This window comes from Heterodontus francisci, chromosome 11 (assembly GCF_036365525.1).
Source record: "Heterodontus francisci isolate sHetFra1 chromosome 11, sHetFra1.hap1, whole genome shotgun sequence".
Taxonomy (NCBI): domain Eukaryota; kingdom Metazoa; phylum Chordata; class Chondrichthyes; order Heterodontiformes; family Heterodontidae; genus Heterodontus; species Heterodontus francisci.
Genome location: NC_090381.1, coordinates 42,217,150 through 42,234,147, shown reverse-complemented (window position 1 = coordinate 42,234,147; position 16,998 = coordinate 42,217,150). Strand labels below are relative to the sequence as shown.

At 44.0% G+C, this 16,998-nt stretch overlaps 1 protein-coding gene and 1 long non-coding RNA gene across 2 annotated transcripts in view; one reads left to right on the top strand and one right to left on the bottom strand.

Annotated features, from left to right (window-relative positions):
• The window catches only part of LOC137375210 (hepatic and glial cell adhesion molecule-like), a 28,902-nt gene extending 27,375 nt beyond the window's left edge, over positions 1 to 1,527 (top strand). The window contains exon 6 of the mRNA XM_068042020.1: positions 1,371 to 1,527. Coding sequence (XP_067898121.1) covers positions 1,371 to 1,471 — 101 coding nt within the window. The 3' untranslated portion in view covers positions 1,472 to 1,527. The remainder of the gene's footprint in view (positions 1 to 1,370) is intronic.
• Positions 1,528 to 2,914: 1,387 nt separating this feature from the next.
• The window catches only part of LOC137375213 (uncharacterized), a 98,367-nt gene continuing 84,283 nt past the window's right edge, over positions 2,915 to 16,998 (bottom strand). Inside the window, exon 3 of the long non-coding RNA XR_010975946.1 lies at positions 2,915 to 4,243. This is a non-coding gene — a long non-coding RNA (uncharacterized lncRNA). The remainder of the gene's footprint in view (positions 4,244 to 16,998) is intronic.

The window sequence follows — 16,998 nt, the reverse complement described above, 5'->3', positions numbered from 1 at the left end:
TCATAGCTATGGATACTGGCTTCAGCGGCCCTGGGGTTATATTTGTCAAATAGACAGACAGCAACGGGTTTTCTTGCATGATTAAAACAGAAGATTAATTATTTGAGCAATATTAATTCCTGAAATGGTCGCAACCACACACATTCAGTTGTGTGCACAAACACACACACACACACACACACACACACAAGAGATAGATAAAGAAGAAAAGGGGTAAGTGGTTTGAAGTGAGGTAGGTTTTCAGGGTTCGCGGTAAACCTGTTGAAGTTTCTTGGAGGTCAGTTTCTCTTTTAAAGTTGCAGGCCTTGGCTTTGTAGATTTCTTTAGTCACAGGACTTCAATTTAGAGTTGGGGGATCACCTTCAGTTCTCTGCTGCACAGGTTGAAGTGTAGAACTCACAACAGAGTACCTTCTTTGGCTTTGGCTGGATTTCTTCCAGCTGTCAGCTGGAATGTCCTGGTTCTGTACCTCAGTCTCCAGAAAGCTACATTTTAAGGTCAAAATGGTGCATCTGTTGGGAGACACAGATCTCCTTCCCTGTGGTAACCAGCAATGGACCAGTGGCTACTTCACAACTTCTTTGTTTCAGAAGATCCCATTCAATTCAAAAATGTCTCTGGATGGGTTCAGGATGGGTGTAATTGACATGTCTTAACTTGGAATGTATCCTTTTGTTCTTACCAGACAGTAAGACAGCTTCAATATACAGGTTTGACCTCCAGCGGCCAATTTTGCAGCACATTGTGCACTTTTTAAAGGAAAAGTCAATTTTGTATAACTCTTCAGGTTGGGTTCTTGTATTTTCAATCACTGCACTTCACGTGAGCATAACAGTGTGTATAAAATTATATCATGACTTGACCACGCTGGGGAAATTGCCAAGTGTAAAATGACATTATAAATTACCCCTAGTATAGGTAGGTGGTAGGAGAATATAGGGAAGGTGGGGATGTGGTAGGAATATGGGATTAGTGTAGGATTAGTATAAATGGGTGGTTGATGGTTGGCACAGACTCGGTGGGCTGAAGGGCCTGTTTCAATGCTGTATCTCTAAATAAATAAGTAAATAAAAGCCTAACATTAACAACTCATTGATGGAGCATAAAATCAGGAGGAGTGTAATTCGGGCATCCAATCTGAAACCACTCTGTTTCCACCAGGCTAGGATAAAATTGGGGCAAAATGTTGTGTAATTACTTTTGTGAAGCCTCTGGGAAAGGGGGAAGTTAATGGTGGTTCACAGCTCCTACCCATATGCATTTCCCCTGCCTGCCATTCACACTCCCTCCTGCTGCTTTTTGCTGCTTCTACCCTCGCCAGACACCAAAAATATGTATCAGTATATACTGTCTTTTTTTTGCCTTTGTAGGTGGAGCAACACAAGAACATAATGAACAATCAATTACCTTCCCAGATGGATTTATTGACCCCACGTATACTACTCTACTATATCAAAGAGAAACAGTCTGATCAGAAAATGGAACTTCCAAAGTACTTTGATATGAAATTAAAGCAACCTATAAATATTTTGTCTTCACAGTTCCACATTGTACAGCCTGAGAACTCCGTTGTGGTACAAATTCTCAGGGGCAGCAGTACACGCATTTTGATGTATGTCCCATAGATCTTCAAAGTGATTAACTTACATTCATTTAAGTCATCACTGCAATCTTACAGTTAAAACTGGCATTGTCTTTGTGGAACCTTGGCTATCTTACTGGATAATGTAAACCTCCATATCAAATCTTAATTCAGAAATTTAAAAAATCCAAATGGATGGTTTTGAATTCAAAAGGTAGTTAAGCTGCCAAGTTAACATGCTACAGGTTGTAATTCGCAAGATGCTACACAGCTATTAGGTTAAAGTTTTCATTGTTTAGTAATATGTACAGGACTCAATTTCACAAGCCCTTTACAATTTTGAGTTTACCAATAACTGATGTTTCAGTGTGGATAAGTGTAAGGTGATACATTTTGAGGGGAAATCAAGAAATGAGAGCATACACTCAAAGGAAAGACACTGAGGAGTGTGGAGAACTAGGTGCTCAAATACATCATTTCCAGAAGGTGTGAGTGAGGCAGATAAAGCCATTTAAAAAAAGCCAACAGCATTTATAAATAGTGGCATAGAGCACAAAAGTAAATAAATGATGATAAATATGTGCAGAACATCGGTTAGGATGCAATTAATGTGCTATATGCAATTAAAGGCCCACAGTTATAGAAAAGATAACAAAACCAGGGAGAATTCACATGATAGCTTCACCATGCTGATGTGAGAGATGGGAATCTATAGTTATGAGATATTGTGATTATTTCCACTGAAGCAGAGAAGGCTAAGAGAAGATTTCATAGAGGCTTTTAAAATAATGAAGCATTTCAACAAAGTGAACATGGACAGACTATGGGCTGAATTTTATAAGCCCACCATCAAAATCGGAGGGGGGCCAAAAACAAATGGTGACCTGCATGCGCCAAAGAACAGCCGTGATTCCAAGTGCTGTGACTTATTATACCAAAGTGGTCAGCCTCCCCCTCCATCCCCCACCCCACCCCCCAGATCACATGGAGGGGGTGGACTGTCCGTCCCCGGCAATGGTACCAGCTGCCTTTGCGCAGACGCTGATGCCATTTTTAAAGGGCTGTCATCCCGACCGGCAAATTTAAATATTTACAGTTAAATTGAATTTTTAATACATCTCTTTTGCCCCTCTCCCATTCCTCCATAACAATTAAACTAATTATTTGCTCTTTCCTCCAAAAAACACTTAACTTTACTATCTGACCTTCCCCCCCCACCGCAACGCCCACCAAACTGCACAAACCTTCACCTACAACTCTTCCCAGCAACTCCTACACCCATGATGCTAATTTGACTCCATTTCCTGCCCCCCCACCCCGACCTCCCCACAAGTCTTCCACCTCATTTCTCCAGAGATGGATCCAAAGGCACGACAGTGACGGCCACCGGGGTGAAGATCGTGGCGGGAAATCAGGAGGTGACATGAGATTAATTAATTCAGGTATATTAATTTATTTAAATAGTTAAATGCGGTCCCATCGATGAGTGGCAACGGGGCCACCACAAGGCCTCACCACCGCTGGGAGGATTGGGCCAGGCCCTGCTGGCGTGAGGTCACACAGACAAATAGGGCTGAATTTTATAGAGCTTTTGACTTTGGGAATGGTGGCTGAGGTGGGAGGGGGAATGAAGGTCGCTCTGGATGAGGCCCGCCACTGACCTCGACACCAGCAGGGCCTGTCCCGATCTTGGCGGCAGCGAAGCCTCGTGCCAGCTCCCCCCGCCACTTTGCAATGGGACCAGCAACTAAAATAGGCAGATCATCACTTACCATACATTAACATGCAGGCCGAAGCGCTCTTCATCCTAGCTGGCACTGCCATACCTTCAAATCCCTGTCCTGGGAAACGAAGCGTGACTCCTGTGGGGTGGGGGGAGAAGTGTAATCTTCAGGTCGGGAGAGGTGTGGGAGCAGGGAAACCCGCTCGGATTGGTTGTGGGGATGGTGGGAAGGTGTTGGGGGTCAATTGTTCTGATAGTGGGGGGGGGATTACAGTTCAGCATTTCATTTATTGATAACTCACGAGGGAGGTGGGAAAGGGGATGCAAAGTTTGAATAAAATTTAATTCCTAACTGTGGTGCGATGGGCCCTTTGAACATTTAGATTTACTGGTAAGGGCTCTAAGCCCTTTAAAAATGGCAACGGCGCCTGTGCATTGGTGCTGGATGCTGTTGCTGGGGACGGCTCGTCTGCCCCCTCCACGTCATCAGGGCAGGGTGGGGAGGGGGCTATACCAGCCATACTAATGAGCCACTGCATTTGGAATTGTGGCTGCTCCAGAATGTGCGTCCCCAGTGTGCAGACTGCCATTTTTCTCACCTGCCAGCTATTTCAGCGGCGGGCCTATAGAATCCAGCCCTTGGATTACAGAGTGGGGAGGAATAGATTTATTGGATAAGAGTGCAGAGCAATAAAAAAGAGTAACCAGTCTGTGGAGTTTGCTAACTCGGCTGTCTTCCTGCTGAACCCGGTGGTCCTGAGGTTTCCGGCTGGTAGAAGTGCCCAACTGGTTCAGGCTTTTCTTGGAGACTGTGATGCAAATGGTTTTCTTCACAGGGTCTCTGTCTGCAGCAATGATAGGTTCGAACTTGCAAGGTGGTCTGCAGAGAGATAGAGAGGGGGGGACCCCTTTCTGGTCAATCTCAGTTGCTTGTCTGCCTGCAGAGAGAAAGAGCAGTTAGCTTAAATTGACAGATGGTGTGTCTGTCACATGATGGCCCAGTTTATATTCTCTCTCTTGCAACCTAATTAGTTAATGTCTAAGAATTCCAATCTCTCCCATTGTTCCAGTGATTACCTTTTGAGTGGTCCATCTCCACCAGTGTTAATGTTCCAAGATTGCCTTTAATGTCTTGTTAATGAGGACAGGACAGGTAGTCCATTCAAAAACCCCAGGCTACTGTTCTGGATGGGGACTGACCAGACCTTACGTCTCCACCTCGATACTTTGGAATGTAGGCTATTTTGATGCAAATTACGGTGGCTATTTTAGCTGCTAGCAGTCACTTTTTATCATTCTTTTTTCCTTTTTTTAAAGTTTAATTCAGGTTTCCAATTGATGGATTAACAAATCATTTTTCGGCATAGCACATGTTCATGACAAATCATTAAGAGATTAAGGAAAAGGGTTAGGAGAAATTCGGTGCATGGAATTCTTTGCCACATAGAGTTTTGAGGTGAAGAACATTTCATTTTTTAAAGGAAAATTGGATAAATATTTGAAGTTGTGGAAGGTATGGAGGTATAGGCCAAAGACAGGGGAGTGTGGTTAGCTTTGGATTGCTCGAGCTAAGAGTCAGCACAGACACAATGGACCGAATAGCCCCTTTCTGTGTTGTAAGTTTCTATGGTAACAAAAGTCCATACATTTCATATTTTGCTGAAATTATAGAATGTCCAATATCAATTCTGTTGTTGTTATTCTTGCATTACAGTCAGCTGATTCATTTTTTTCAAGGTGCTTTTATATTAAACTATTGTAGCCAGCACCAGACATGTCATTCTCCCTTCTGTCATCTGCATTCTTAAGTATAAACAGCAGAGCCTGCAGCAAACTAATAGAGTCTAAACCCATGGAAATGAGAGCCTGTGAATCTGTGATGGGGTTAAGGCCAGCTTGTTCCTGCTGTGCTGATTGTGGTCACTTGCATAATATACATAGAGCCCAGGACAGCAATGGAGACTGCCGAATATAAATGGCACTGTGTAGCACATGAAGGTCACACGGCCCAAGCAGCAACATTAGAAGCACAAAAATACTTTCAGTCACCCACATGTGCTGACTAAAAAGGCAGCAAGCATCTTGTGGTCAAGCACTTTTGTGGTTAAGTAAATGAATTTGGAAGCTTAGCTACTATAATAGGGCGTATATAAGGACAACTCCAATCAGGCCAAGTGAACTAATTGTTTTATTTGAACAGCTATTCACCACTTATCAGGTTTCCTTTTTGATTAGTTATAGCATATTTAAAAGGAATCATCTAATCTGAAGTTAATTGTAGGAAACATCGTTGGGTAGATTTTAAATCTTGGGTGGGCTGGGAGCGAAGAGGCCCAAGCTAGTTTGAGGCCTGTGCCCCCCCCCCTTCCCCCCCACTAAATGGAACTGGTAAACTGTCCGCCCCCAATGATTATTTTTGTGGGGAGCAAAGAAGCATGTAAGTAATTGCTGCAATATCCTAAATTAGAGCCCCTTAAAACAGGATGCATTGTGAAGGTGGAGTTGTACAATTGGATGGAGAGTGTGCTGGTGCCCAGGGTGCCCAAGGAAGAAAAGGAAGACTGGTCAGTGTATTTCCTTAACTGCCCCAGTGAGGTTATTAAATCTCTTGCAGCAATAGTCTATAGTTCTAAGGCTGCGCGAGTTCGCATTCAGTGCAAACATCAGTTCCCTTGTGATATTTCTGACAGATTTGTTCTGTGGTTTCCTGATCTCAAATTCCTCAAGAAGGACTTGGGGGTCAGAGTCTGTGAAATTGTGGCATCATCTTCTGCGCCATGTCTCAAGGCCTTGCTTGGCTGCTTGTGCCAGCTGCCCCTGGAGTAGTCATTCTTGAAAAGTGGCACAAAAAGATACATGAGACATGCAATGAAGTTAGCTGACAGTCAATCAACTGAGTCAAGCACTGTTCCTCACTTAACATGTATGAGGCCAGCAGTTGCAGTGCCCCTGTGTCTGCAGCATGTAGGGAGATAGAGCAGAGGCTGTGACGAGGCCAAGCTCTGCACAATGCCCTCTGTTTATTTGCAGCCAGACTCCTCCATGCTCCTTGATAATGACAAGAAACTGTCTGGTTAGAGGGGTCTGGCTCCATCTTGGCAGAAGGCATCATGCAAAGCTTGCCCTCTTCACAGCCTCTGCTCCATTTTGCTGAAATGGTGCAGACCCAAAGGCACCACAACAGCTGGCTTCATATCTGTTGCAGCCTTTGTGTGGACAGGTCACCAAATCCTCTGCCGTCCCTGTAAGGGTGCAGCAACACTCTCTGCCAAATTCAGCAACTCACCACAACATCTCCAAAAACACTCCTCAATACTCCTAGACAATTGCGATAGCAGAAGTTATTTCACATTAACTTATCTATAAGATGGGAGCCTGATCCTTTAACTCTAGTGCTGGGCCCCTCTGGCAGCTGAACAAATGTTCTTTGGTGAGTGAAAAACGAATACATTGAATGGACCTGCATGTCCAAATTTGTACACAAAGCATCATATCAGCTGAATGACATCATGACAGCACCAATTCAGAGATTCTAGTGCATGCAGGGGAGACCTGTATGAGCATCCTTCCCAGCTTGTGACACTGCGCAAGCTGCACTGGATGTGGCTGGAAGTGCAGTACACCACATTCAGACAGCTTCCGGCTTCCTAGCATCAGCGTCAGCGGCACGTCAGATCCAAATTTCGTGCCAAATATCTCAATCCAGTCTTCAACCAACAGCAGGGCATCACAAGATCAGACCTCATTTTACATTTAAACCATTGAGCAAATTTATTTAATAAAAGATGAGCAAGTGAGCAAATAATATAATACACACATAAACACTTACGGGAAATCTTTTTGACCCATATCGGAAAAGAAAAACAATAAAAAGTTGCAGTCTAAATACTGAACTGTTCTTTTGTAAGTACTTTTATAGATGCTTTATTTCTTCTCTCCTTGTATCTCTTCCCATAAGAGGGAGCTGTGTTAATCTGGCCTATATCTTTTAGAACCTCTAAACTGACTCAGATTCAAGCAGCTACAGCTCATAAATTTCTTCAAAGATAGATACTGGGGCTTTCTAGATTTGCATAACAGTTCATCATAAAAATAACTAGCTGTCACACACATAACTAAACAAGTCACACAGTCTATCTTTGTTTTAAAGGTCCTTGGTTCCTCCCTTAAGCTTTGAAGATAATTGTCACACTTATACAACGTATATTGAGTCACAGGAAGAAATTGAACTTATATAGTGCTTTTCACATCCTCAGGATGTCCCAAAGCACTTAACGGCTAATTAATTCATTTTGAAGAGTAATTACTGTAGTTATTTAGGCAAATACAGAAGCTGATTTGGACAAAGCACGATCACACAAACAGCAAATGAGGTATATGACCAGTGAATCATTTTTAGTGGTGTTGGCTGATGAATAAACGTTGGACTGGACACCCTAGAAACTGCAAACAGATGAACATAAGAAATGATAGAAAAAGACCAACTGGTCTATCAAGACCGTTCAATCCAGTCATGATGCAACCCGCATGCACTATCAACCCATTCCACCCGCATCATGCAGTCCCCTTGGTAAATCAAATAAAACCAAAGAAAAAATAGACCAATTTAAGAACAAACTGTGGGAGATTTCAGGAAACCTCCAAAACTCATGTCAATAATCACAGCTATCCCTCACCTACTGTCTATAAATTGAGATGTCCTTGACTTTGAGAAATGTGTCGAGCTCCCTATTGAAGAATTGCCTCCTGTGAACCTTGTCCAGTGCCTTGGGATTTTTACATCCACCTGAGCAGGCAAATGTGGCCTCAATTTAACATCATTTCTGAAAACGGCACCACCAAAGATGCAGCACTGTTTCAGTACTAGACTGTGTGATAGCCTAGATTATCTGCTCATGTCCCAAAGTGGGTCTTGATCCCAAAACTCCCTTTTCAGCTCAGAGGGAGTTAAGCTTGGTACAAGATTTTGGATGTAGCTATATTGTATTATTTAACAAGCACCCCGGTGACATAATTAAATGAAGATCTATAAAGCTAAACTAAGAAAGAACTGATTTTCTTTGTCACACTGATGTCCCTGAAGGTGCCACATGCTGAAGGGGGCACTAAGTGGTGTGAAGCCATCCAGTATTGTATCCGCGCATGTAGCCGGGACAATTCTACACTAAATCAAACATCTGTTGCACAATATGTAGCTACATCTGGCTGGGCTGGAAGCTTGGTGTCTAGTTCATCATCATCAGTCATGTCTAGAGGAGGAATAGCAGGACAGATGTTAGAATGGGATGCAGGGGAGAAAATAGTCACTTTCAGCAGAAGGAGTGTCATGAGGGTGTCATAGTACAGTTTGCTGACAAGTTTTATAGGGCATAACAGAAGCAGAATGTTAGCTGGCACCTCACCTACTACTTCCCAGTCTTGTCCACCCTCTCTGGCTTTTTTTCCTGAGGATTTCAAAAGCTTCCTTCTCTTAAGAGATGGGGATCCACCACCTGTCACAGCTCTCTATATAGTGTCATTGACTATCTTGAAAAAGATGTAAAGATTGTGAATTTTCTTTGGTTACCATGACAGTTAGTAAAATTCAAGTATCAGCTTGCAACTCATAAGAGATGTGATGACAGGTGCAGGCAGCAGTTAATTCCGTTCCATATGAGGCTTTTAGCAGAGTGACTGCATGCTAGATTTTGAGTTAAAAAAACACTTTCAGGTAAAGGCTGGGCTGTGATTGTAAATGTGCTGCCTCCTGATAAACAACTCAAGGACCTTAGTGTCAAAGAGATCATTATAAATAGCAGGATGCTTATTACTGTGCATTGTTGGAAAGTGTAGCTGGCCTCTTTTATCTTGCCTGAAGGTCATGGACTTCTTTCTGTGCTGACATGTGTGGGGTAATTATATTAGCAATGACTGCCTTAGCCACCTCCTTCTATTGGCGTAATGCTGCTTTTCTTGGGGTTTTGAGCCTTTCCAAGCTAAATGGGGCCTCCTTCCTGTGTGATTCATTGTCTTTTACTGTATACTGCTCTTTTACCCGTTTTATTTAAAAAAAACAAACCATCTGTTGAGTTACAATCTGACAAGAGTGTACATTCAGTCTGCTTTTCAAAGACAGGAAAATCTTGTGGCAACATATGAGATATTCCAGTAACTGGTATACAAATTAAATGTTCTTATTATTGAGCCTGAGATATTAGTAAGTGTACAGTTACAACACTTTAAAACCTTTATGAATAATTAGCAATTCAGATGAATGCATTTCCTCCTTATGATATAGGATTTAGGATTTCAAATCTGCATTATGAGGTGTAATGATACTGCTCTTTAACACAGCTAATAATGTTAATGTTTCTGGTTGCTTAAGATGAGGGAGGAGGCAATCTTAAAAAAGTGCAATTCTACTACAACACAATTTCACATACATTCTTAATATTAGGCTGGAAAATTTTCTTCTTTGGATATTACATTGGTTTATATTGAAAATTATTGAAGCAAATATTAACTGAAACTAAAGATAAAATTAAATTTTAAAAGACTGACTACAAGAATAGCAACCCAATTTAAATTGCTCTACACTTATACCAAGTCAACCACTGCAGGAAGCTTGTACTGAGCAGATGTTATATTTGTTGTAACGCCAACTATTGCACTGAGGTTTTTACATATATAAATCATGATCAAAAAGCATAAACCTTCTTACAATTCAAAATAATGATGTCGATGTACTTTAAATTCCTTGTAGAAGTGTCAAAAGGCAATTATTTCATGGTTACCAGGGGTTATTCATTGAAGGAATTAAGTAATAAAGAGTTAAATTCAGTCCAACTGTGATATCTCTATTCTCTCACACAATTTCAGTCCCTGCTCCAATTCTCAGTACTAAGACAGCTTTAAGTTTACATTGATTTAAAGTTTGTCATCAAACTTATTCTTGTTAAACTCTTCCACTATGTTCACTGGCTACTTGCTTTGCAGATTTATTATCCTCGTTAAAGACTGATGGTGGTCAGAATTTGCAACAGTCATATGGGTCTTTGAATGACCCATGACGTTGGTGAGGACAAGGTCTAGTAGGCTTTTTCCTCTTGTTGGTTCCCTCACCATCTGCCGCAGGCCCTGTCTAGCAGATATGTCCTTCAGGACTCAACCCGCTCCATCAGTAGTGACACTACCGAGCCACTCTTGGTGATGAACTTTGAAGTCCCCCACCTAGAGTATATTCTGTGCCCATGCCATCCTCAGTGCTTCTTCCAAGTGGTGTTCAGCGTGGAGGAATACTGATTCAACAGCTGAGAGAGGAGGGTAGGTATTAATCAGCAAGACGTTTCCTGACCTGATGCCAAGAGACATCATGGGGTCTAGAGTCAATGCTGAGGATTTCCAGGGCAAATTCCTCTTGACTGTCTACCACTGCACCACCACCTCTGGTGGTTATGTCCTGCTGGCGGACAAGACATACCCAGGAATGGTGATGGTCGTGTCTGGGACATTGGATGTAAGGTATGATTCTGTGACTATGACTATGTCAGGCTGTTGCTTGACTAGTGTATGAGACAGCTCTCTCAATTTTGATGTTACTGAGAGTCGACAGGGCTGAGTTTGCCGTTGTGGGTGCTGGTGCCTAGGTCGATATCGGATGTTCCATCCAGTTTTATTCCTTTTCAACATTTGTGTCGCAGTTTTGTACAACTGAGTGGCTTGCTAGGACACTTCAGAGGGCAGTTAAGGGTCAACCACATTGCTGTGGGTCTGGAGTCGCATGTAGGTCAGACCAGGTAAGGACAGCAGATTTCGTTCCCTACAGGACATTAGTGAACCAGATGGGTTTTTAATGACTGTTGATGGTAGTTTCATGGTCCCCGTTACTAAGACTAGCTTTCAATTCCAGATTTTCATTAATTAATTGAATTTTATTAATTAATTGAATTCAAATTCCACCAGCTGCTGTGATGGGATTTTGAACCCATGTCCCCAGGATATTAGCCTGGGTCTCTGGATTATTAGTCCAGTGACATTACCACCATCTCTTCCTGTAACTTATCATTTACAGTTAATTCAATAGGGCAGCCTTAATGTTTAAATTCACCCTTTATATATATGAATGCCTAAATATAGAAAATGGAATAACACTTACATCCTAAAGTTAATTTATTTTTATGGGGTACTACTACCAAGACTGTAGCTATATTTAACACTAGGGTAAGACTTAACTTACTTTCAGTTTAACAAAAAGGCAAGACCAAAATAATAACTTACCTTCTGTCACAAAATGTGCTCACAGATGGTATCATTTAATTTCATTTTAAATTAATTAAACATAAAAACTGCAGATTTGCATTGTTTCAGGAATAAAGGTGTTTGCAAAATTGAAATGGTACTCTCATCAACAGAAAGGTCATTACATTCATATCAGGAAGTGGGGATCATAGCTTTTGTTTTGCGGTGCCATTTCATGGTCCGTTCTTGCCCATAATACTTTTTATGGCGATAGAGATAGATACGGGCATCACCTTTACTTTTTCCGTAAGTGGCATATACTTCAGTATACGATTTCTGTTCTTTGTGCATAACAAGTTTTCTTCAGTTTGCAAACCATTTTTGTGTAATTCCTCAGTGTTTTATCATTGTCTTCAGTAGTTTCAACACCTGCTGGAATTACTCAGATAAAATAATGGCTTGAATTTAATCCAAACACTCTTACAAAATATCATTTTACTTTTGTAACAAAGATGGGGACCGAATGACCTACTCCAGAACATATAAAGTTAGCTTTTTCTGCTTTGTTGTATAGGTGCATGTTGGGCTTTGTGCCACCTGACTTCTCCACTGACCTCTGGCATATTCTCCAGTGATGCTGGCAAAATGGGAATTGTGACATTTTGAAACAAGTAACATTTATGCCACACAAGTGCCAGGCTATGACCATCTCCAACAATAGAGAATCTAACCATCTCTCCTTGATGTTCAATGGCATTAGCATCACTGAATCCCTCACTATCAACATCCTGGGGGTTCCCTTTGACCAGAAACGGAACTGAATAACCATATAAATACTGTGGCTACAACAGCAGGTCAGAGACTCGGAATCCGGCAGGGAGTAACTCACCTCCTGACTCCCAAAAGCCTGTCCACCATCCACGAGGCACAAGTCAGGAGTGTGATGGAATACTCTCCACTTGTCTGGATGGGTGCAACTCCAACAACACTGAAGAAGCTCGACACCATCCAGGACAAAGCAGCCCACAAATATTCACTCCCTCCAGTACCAACACAGAGTGGCAGCAGTGTGTACCATCTACAAGATGCACTGCAGCAATGCACCAAGGCTCCTTAGACATCACCTTCCAAACATGTGACCTCACCACTACCTTCTCAAGGGCAATAAGGGATGGGCAATAAATGCTGGCCTAGGCAGTGATGCCCACATCCCATGAATTAATAAAGAAAAAGTGTGATGGAATACTCTCCACTTTCCTTCGACAGCATCTTCCAAACCTGTGACCTCTATCGCCTAGAAGGACAAGGGCAGTAGTTGCATGGGAACACCACCCCTCCAAGCCACACACCATCCTGAATCGGAACTATATCATTGTTCCTTCACTGTCGCTGAGTCAAAATCCTGGAACTCCCTTCCTCATAGTACTGTAGGTGTACCTACCCCACATGGACTGCAGCGGTTAAAGAAGGCAGCTCACCACCACCTCCGCAAGGACAATTAGAGATGGGGAATAAATGCTGGCCTAGCCAGTGATGCCCACATCACATGAAAGAATAAAAAAAACTTACCTGGATTACTGTTGCTGTTTACTCTGGTTATTACTGATAACTCGATGGAGCAATATTTTTTTTCTTCAGTAGTGGTAGTAAAATACATTAATAAAGTTGCTTTGAGAATTGGAGACCAAATCCTTATCTGAGACTATAAAGTATTATATACCAAAATCTACCACTAGGGCTCAGTATTATTGTCTCTCGCCAATGTTGCCAAAGCAGTCAGCACACGTGCAAGCTCCAACATCATCAGAGCCTGTCCGCAAATTTGCCACCTTTCCAGGATCAACATGCATGCGTTGACATCAGCATGCACCGTGATATCATCAAGTGCACTGTTTCCAGCCAGGAGCAAGAAGGCAGGCAAGAAACTGACTGACCAACAAGCAAGAGACTGACTGACCTACAAGCAAGGGACTGACTGACCTACAAGCAAGGGACTGACTGACCGACAAGCAGGGGACTGACTGACCGACAAGCAGGGGACTGACTGACCGACAAGCAGGGGACTGACTGACCGACAAGCAGGGGACTGACTGACCAACAAGCAAGAGACTGACTGACCTACATGCAAGGGACTGACTGACCGACAAGCAAGAGACTGACTGACCTACAAGCAAGAGACTGACTGACTGACAAGCAAGAGACAGACTGACCTACAAGCAAGGGACTGACTGACCGACAAGCAAGGGACTGACTGACCGACAAGCAAGAGACTGACTGACCGACAAGCAAGGGACTGACTAACAACAAGCAAGGGACTGACTGACCGGCAAGCAAGAGACTGACTGACCGACAAGCAAGAGACTGACTGACCGGCAAGCAAGGGACTGACTGGCTGGCGAGCTGGGAGGGGGTGGGAGCGGGGGTACAAGCGGTGGGGGTCGGCGAAATGGGGAGAACAAGCGGCGAGAGAAATGAGGGGGACAAGCAACGATTGAAGAGGCGAGTGGGCGGGAGGGAGGGAGCAAGTGGTGTCATGGTAATGTCACTGGTCTAGTAATCCAGAGCCCTGGCTAATGCTCTGGGAACATGGGAGTGAAATTTGAATTCAATTGATAAAATTGGAATTGAAAGCTAGTCTAATGGTGACCATGAAACCATTGTTGCAAAAACCCATTTGGTTCACTAATGTCCTTTTGGACAGGAGGATACCAGAGGAACACAGTGAGGGGCTGCAAGGAGACAAAAGGCACTACCCAAGACATTGGGTCAACCGGCCAAGAGTCAGCTACCTACAAATGACAGAGCGTCAGTGCCATAGGAAACATGCACCTATCTAGGAAGATGGTCTCGGTCCTATGTGGTCTGATCAACTATGGTCTGAGGTCTCTCGGACCCAATGGCAGTCCCTTATCTACTGTCAAGGTCACCGTCATCCTGAATTTCTATGTAACTGGATCATTTAGGGATCAGCTGCGGACCTAGGTGGCATTTCACAGCTGGCAGCTTATCAGGCCATCAAGCAGGTCATGAATGCCCTATTCTAGAGGACGGGGAACTCTATCCACTTTGACACAGATGGGCTGTGTGTCCAGCAGTGGATTCCCTCAGATCCAGGAGGTCATTGATTGTACCCATGTAGCTATCAAGGACCAGCCAGTCAGATTGCTGGAAAGGAAGGGCTACCACTCATTGAATGTCCAGCTGGTCTGTGACCACAGGAAGTGAATTTTACAGGTCTGTACCCGGTGCCCAGGCAGCTGTCATGATTCATCCTGTGAGAGCCTCAGATTCTGCACCTCTTCGCATCTAGACTTCGTGGGTGGCTGCCGGGGGATATGGTTTATCCCACAAGGAGTTGGCTCCTGACTACCGTTTGAAACCCAGACACGGATGGAGAGAAGCGCTACAACTAGAGCCATCTCCTAACACGGACCTGCATTGAACAGACCATTGGCCTCTTGAAAATGCGCTTCCATTGCCTTGACCAGCCGGATGGTGCCCACCAGTACACCAGCCAGAGTCTCCCTTATTGTGGTGGTCTGCTGCACTCTGCGCAACATAACACTGCAGAGAGGCCTGGAGATGGATGAAGAGGAAGAGCTGGAATGCCACTCTATCTCAGAGGAGGAGTGGGAGGAGGAAAAGGAGGAGGAGGAAAGGCGTGGTCCAAAGGTGGCCAGCACCCAGGCAGCAGAGGACATCTGTCAGTGCTGTCCCTGACCTCAGGGTGGACTTCAGACTGACATGGCAGCAAGGCCCTCGCTGGTTCAGCAGCCCTTCACTTGATCTACCCAAGCCCTTGCGGCTGAAGACCCCCTGGAACACTTTCTAGCATACGGAGCTACTTCACCACTCAGACCCTTTGCTGTGAGGTCCCATTGCCAGCCATGAACATGCAGATTGAGAGTTCCTCCATCAACATTGTCCTACATCATAAGGCATTTTTACGTAACATTCTCAGGGCCCCTTGTCCCCATCACCACACCCCCCTCCACCCCCCCCCAAAATGCTACATCCCCTTTTGGGGTGAGACAGCAACAACACATTTGTCAGAGTGGTGAAATAAAGAAGTTATATTGTGAAAACTAAATAACAGAGAGATGTAGACAAGAGCACTCAGGTGACCCATGAAGTGAATTCAACACTGTGGCACCTTCCTCTCCCTAACACTTCTACAGGGTGCTGCCCATGTGGCAGAGGATGACATGGAGGCAGCCTGCTCCCTACTGTGTGCCACCAGGCTGAGATGCCCGTGGCTTCTGTCCTCGTCTTGGAGGTGCCCGTGGGGGCCCCTCCACAGCTGCCTTGCCTGCATCATGGCAGGGGCTGCCTCTGTCACAGGGCCCTGACACACAGATGGCTCCTGAGTCGGATGTGGCGAGGGCTGGTGTGGCACCAGTGCCCATTGAGTGGTGGCCCCTTTGTCTGCTGCCATGACTGTCTCAGCTATATCCTGGCACCTTTGAATGCTGTATGTGGCCACCAACTGGGCCGTAGCTGGCATCCACTCCGAGCACCTTTAACACCAACACTGAGCAGTCAATGCTACAGAAAATTTCACTCTTCCTGTGCATATCAGCACACTGCTTCTGCACCCACTCATTGTAGTGCTGCATATGGCTCTCCAAAAGGATGCCCAATCTCTCAATGGAGGAGCTCATGCGATCGAATCCCTGAGTCATGATAGACCACAAGCATTGCATGGACTCCTCCATTGTCTGCTCAAGGCATCAGGGAGCTCCAACAAATGGGAACTTATCTGCCTCTGGTTCTTGAGGAAGGCCCTCCTTGCCTGTGATACCCAAGGCCCAGCATCTCGGACCAGTGAAGCATTGCCGTGTCTGTCCTCCATTCTCTGAGGGGTCTGCCCACTGCTGACTCTGCCTCACCCTCCTCCTCCTGCTCATGCCCACAGTCATCACTTTGGTTAATTAGCAGTGCATTAGAACATCAATGGAGGGAATGCATCATTTTGTGAAGATCCGTATTTTAAAATAAACAGGTTCCCTGTTTATCATTGGTAACTGTTCAACTCCAAATATCATTTTTCAACTACTCTCTTTCCAAGGGAAACAATGTCACATTTTACTGGCAAAAACATCACTTACCTGGAGCCGGCAGCAAGCTACGTAATGGGGCAGTACTGATGATAAACCTGGTTAGTGAAGAGGAACAATACGTGCACAGATGTATTACAGAGAAACCAGCTAGTAAAGCAACCAGAGACACAGTGATAACTTAGCGTATATGAAGTGGTTAGTATCACAATGGAATTCAAATTTGATGCTGTTGCATTGAGACTAATTCCAGTAGATAAATTAATGGCTGCAGTTTTTCCCATTTCCCTGCACAATCCCATTCTGATGATTTTTGGCCCATTTTGCTTCAGAAAGGAGCTGGAAATACAAAGGTGATTTTTCTTCATTGAAAGTGCTGCATAAATGCAAGTTGATGTTGATGCCTTTTTGTAGGTTTA